Here is a 4533-nt window from a genome sequence, read left to right on the forward strand (position 1 = left end):
GGGGGAATAGCTCGGCCAGATTTGTGGGTATGAATGCAGAGAGTATTGGGTCCTGTCTGGGGTGAGGCGCAAGAGATAGAGGGAGCAGGTAATGCTCCTCATGTGCTCAGGTATCTGGTATGTGTGAGCTGGATACAGACAGGGCCTTTGGAGAAGGTCCAAAGGCCGAGGAGGGGCCCAGGTGGACTTTCTATGGATGCTGAAGGAGGTTCAGAGCTGGCATTGTAGAAATAGTTCCTGTCTTGTGTACGACTCTGTGGTGGACAGCTCCTGTTAGCCCAGTCCCCAAAACACACATTGTAAACAAACATACAAATCTTCTAGGAGAAATGGAACCACTCAGGAGGCCAGGACATGCTTTTCCTGAAGACCTGTGCGTGTGCGGTTGTCTACACTCGCAGTGATTCTTTCTTCTGCCCACCATGGGCAGCCTAGGGAAACTGCACTCAGAGAGTAAACTCTGTTGCCTCGTCCCACCTCCTGCCCTTATCCTCACCCAACCCAAGCCACCAGAGATCCAGACTGAGTTGGCTCTAGATAAAGCTCCACTTCCTCTCTGGGGCCTGTGCATGAGTCACCCCTCCCCTGTTTGTAGTCAAGGTCCTCAGGCAGAGAAAGGTTTTTATAACATTTGGCTGGGGGACTCCTCTGGTCCCTTACTTTCCGCTTTCAAAGTGATCTTGGAATCCCAGGGAGATGTTCACCAAGTCATCCTAAAGTAAGTTCTAGGCACCTACTGCCAAGTATGGCTCTGAGGTCTTGGGGGGGGGGGGTAGCTGTGAGGCACCCAAACAAGGCTCTGGCCGCACTCCCACCCCACCCCCAACCCCTGGAACTGAGAGCTCTGTGCAGCTATCAGCCCAGCTCTTCCTGCCCCAGTTGGTGACATTCTATTCTTCCTATGTGTTATGGTTGATAGTGTCTAAGCTGCTGGGCCCAGGCCAGGGGAAGGCAGCAACTGGAGCCAGCCAACTCCAATCAGAGGAGATCTCCATTAAGGATGAATCTGAGCCTCGCAGAGTGCTCCTGACACCCTTCACTGAACGTGTCACTTAAAGTTAAAAACCCAACTGAATCTCAGTGTCAAGTCAAGCAAGATCCGCGGGATTCTGGTCTTTGCCTCATGATGGCCACATAATGTTCGCCTTCAAAATATTAATTCTCAAATTCTTCCTTAGAAGTTCTTTGAGGTTCCCCATAACTTAATGATGTTCTATACACTGTCTAATCAAAATAGAGCAGAAGCCACCAAGGGAATAGGTATGAGGGCTTTGTTCTGGCCTCTTTGTCTGGGGGAAAGGGTCTCTACAGCAGGAGAGTGGCTCAGGGTGACAGGCACTCGGGTGAAGGGTTGGCTGCCTTACAGAATTTGCTGACCAGTGTTGGCCTGGTCTCTGTGTCTGGCCCTAAGCTCGTGACTCAGCCCTTTATGCTGAACAAATAGGGAAGTCTAGCCAATAGAGGTGAAGTCTGGGTCACAGCTGGATCTAGTGGGGGATGGGCTAGCCTAAAGAACCAAGGTGTGACTGGGTGGGATTATCCATAGGCAGACTATGAACACTCGGTGCCACCTCCTGGTGTTGCTGCGGTGAAATGGCTCCACAGCACATGAAGAGATAGAAAGGGAACAGCCAACCATCACCACCATGCTAAATTCCTCTGGTTGCCAGAAGCCCAGCTCTCTACATTAAACATGTGTGGTTCTCTTCTCTTGCAGAGTGATGAAGTCCTCACTGTCATCAAAGCCAAAGCCCAGTGGCCAGCCTGGCAGCCTGTCAATGTGTAAGTACCAAACAGACACTTGCACTCCCTGTCCCATCCTAACCTTGTCCTAGAAGCCACTTAGCTCATGGTCACTTAATATTGGTCTTGCCATTAAAGTTGGCAATACCTCTCAGATGAGCAAGCTAGGGAGGTGCTGGCTTGCCCATGTGGGAAGCCTTATCTCCTTGGGATTATAGGTTTGGCCTCTGTTTCCCCAGTGGTCCTCGATCTACCACAGAGGACCCAACTGATTAACTGTGGCATGTTCCCTTGTGCTCCCCATCCAGCAGGCGGAATACATATGTTCCAGGCCTTGGCAACACAGGTGTGCTCACTCTAAGCAATCCTGATTCATGGGAAACCATACCTGTACTGGTCTCAGGTCTCACACCCTCTCTTGTCTCTGTCATCTGTGTCCCTTGAAGAGTTTATCTGCCCTGAAGTTTTTGGTGGCCCAGGGGATGCTGCCAGTTTTAAACTACCATAATCCCAGATTAGATGACCAATTATAGATACTAGATGATGAGTGGATAGGATAAGATAGATGGATGGATGGATGCATGGACAGGCAGACAGATAGATTGATAGGCTAGATAGAGAGATAGGTAGATAGGTAGGTAGAGAGAGAGATAGGTAGATAGATGGATAGATAGATAGGATTAATAGGATTGATAGGATGGAGGGAGAGAGAGGGAAGAAGGGAGAAAGAGAGAGAAAGAGAGAGAAAGAGAGAGAGAGAGAAATCAGTTAGTTTGAAGAATACCTTTCCATAGATGGCCCTTATTGAACTTGAACTCATCATGTCCAAAATGGAACTCCTCATCTTCTCTTCACTCTATTCTTAACTGTGTGGGGTCATGCGTGCCTTTAGTCCCAGCACTTGGGAGACAGAAACAGATGGATCTCTTTGAGTTTGAAGCCAGCCTGGTCTATGTAGTTAAGTTCTAGGTTAGGTGGGTCTACACAGTAAGACTCTACCTAAAAAATCACAAACAAACAAACAACTCTACTCCTGTCCGTGTGGGGAAACATCTGAATTGCAGATGTGTCACAAAACCTTATGTATTCTCCTTACTATCCTGCAAGCAGGGCCTTATCTGGCTCTCCTCTACCATCCAAACTAACACCAACTTTTCCTTCCTGACCTGCTTCAACTCATTCCATAATTTCCCATAATCCAATTCATCAACTATGCTGCTATAAGTGATCTTTTAGGAATCCAAACCTGCTCTGTTCCCTCTTCTTAGCATCTTTCTATTCCCAAAAATGTCCATTCAGGAATGTAGGGGATGTCTTTTCTTGTCAACATCCACAAGAGCCCAGTTACCTCTGCACTGAGAGGACTTCTCTCAGTCTCCTCTCATGGTGACCCTTTTACAGATGTGCCCCCTCTGTGACAGGCCCACTGTTAATAAATTCTGGTCCATTTGAGGGCAGAATAGGAATATCAGACATATCCAGATGACTGGCCCAGCCCACCTCCTCCCTTTATAACAATATTCCTCAGATTCATTCTCTCACTTTCTAACACATTTCTTTCTTCTAGTCAAGCTTTTAATCAGCCTGAAATTAATAGCATAATATCAGTAATAAATTGACTCTTGTCTCACAATGACAGGAACCAAAATCCGACCTCCATTTTACCCTGAATCCTTCAAGCAGTGACAACCTAAACACTTCATTGATTCAGTCTATACTTATTAAGATCCAAAGAAAGGCTCCATGGAGGGGGCTGGAAATACCGTGAACAGAATGCTTTCTGGGGGCCTGTAGTTCAGAGGAAAAAGATATTTAGCAAATGTATGTAACCTATGTGTCAGGGCAAGGTCAGGATGAAGAAGGGTACAGCACATTCAAAGTGTTAGAAGGCTTCGAGTTTCTGCATAACTAGATGCAGAAATCAAAGGTGAACTTCGTGTGGGGCCAAGTTATGCAACATTAAAAATTTAAGAATTAGAGTTGTCAAGAGGTTGGAGTAGGAGAGACATGGCCAAGGTGCACTATATAGTTGTGTGACAATATCCTTGTGAAATCCAGCATTCTGTACAATAAGTACACCAGAAAAAGAAAAGCTTGTTTTAATTTTCACTTTAAAACACTTATTGAAGAGTTTTCAGCAGAAGACTGTGATCAGACAGCATTTGAAAATCAAAAGGCAATAGCAATGCCAAGGTCCTGATATAAAACCTGAATTAGTTGAGAAGTGCAGGCAGGCAGCTGCAGAGAGCTGGGAGAGAGGTATGGGCCACTGCTGAAGGGATGGTGGGTAGGAGGAGGTGGAAACAGACAGGTGCAGAGGTGGGCAGCAGCCTGTCAAGCTGACAGATGTGGTAACAGACTGAGGAGAAAATGAGAGAGACAGAGTGGTCAAAATGCTTCTCAGGTACGGGGCTGACCCAGTCATGCAATTGGCAGCCCCGGCCATGACTGGGGTCATTAGATGAAGTTTAATGGGAAAGCCCATGAGATCAGCTCTGCTCATGAGATCGTGCCCAAAGCCAGGATCAGATGACAGCAGTGGTGGGGCTTAGGACAGAGTTCCCAAAGAGTCCCCACTCCTCATGGTAAAGACTGGCCTTCAAATGAAACCAAAAGGGAACAACACAAAAATCCCCAAGGAAAGTGTGGCTCCCTGGAACCCAGAGAAGACTGGGAAGCATGTCCAGCTAGGCCCTCTCTACCCAGCCGAGGCATGAAGTAAGTCAAGGCTGCATAGCTTGCTTTGGAGTCACAAACACTAGGCCTCTGTGCTGGGATGGAAGAACCTTG

At 47.3% G+C, this 4533-nt stretch overlaps 1 protein-coding gene across 1 annotated transcript in view; it reads left to right on the forward strand.

Moving 5' to 3' along the window:
* The window catches only part of Spon1 (spondin 1), a 283458-nt gene that overhangs the window by 256560 nt on the left and 22365 nt on the right, over positions 1-4533 (forward strand). Inside the window, exon 7 of the mRNA XM_031387957.1 lies at positions 1718-1782. Coding sequence (XP_031243817.1) covers positions 1718-1782 — 65 coding nt within the window. The remainder of the gene's footprint in view (positions 1-1717; positions 1783-4533) is intronic.

This window comes from Mastomys coucha, unplaced genomic scaffold (genome assembly GCF_008632895.1).
Source record: "Mastomys coucha isolate ucsf_1 unplaced genomic scaffold, UCSF_Mcou_1 pScaffold21, whole genome shotgun sequence".
NCBI lineage: Eukaryota > Metazoa > Chordata > Mammalia > Rodentia > Muridae > Mastomys > Mastomys coucha.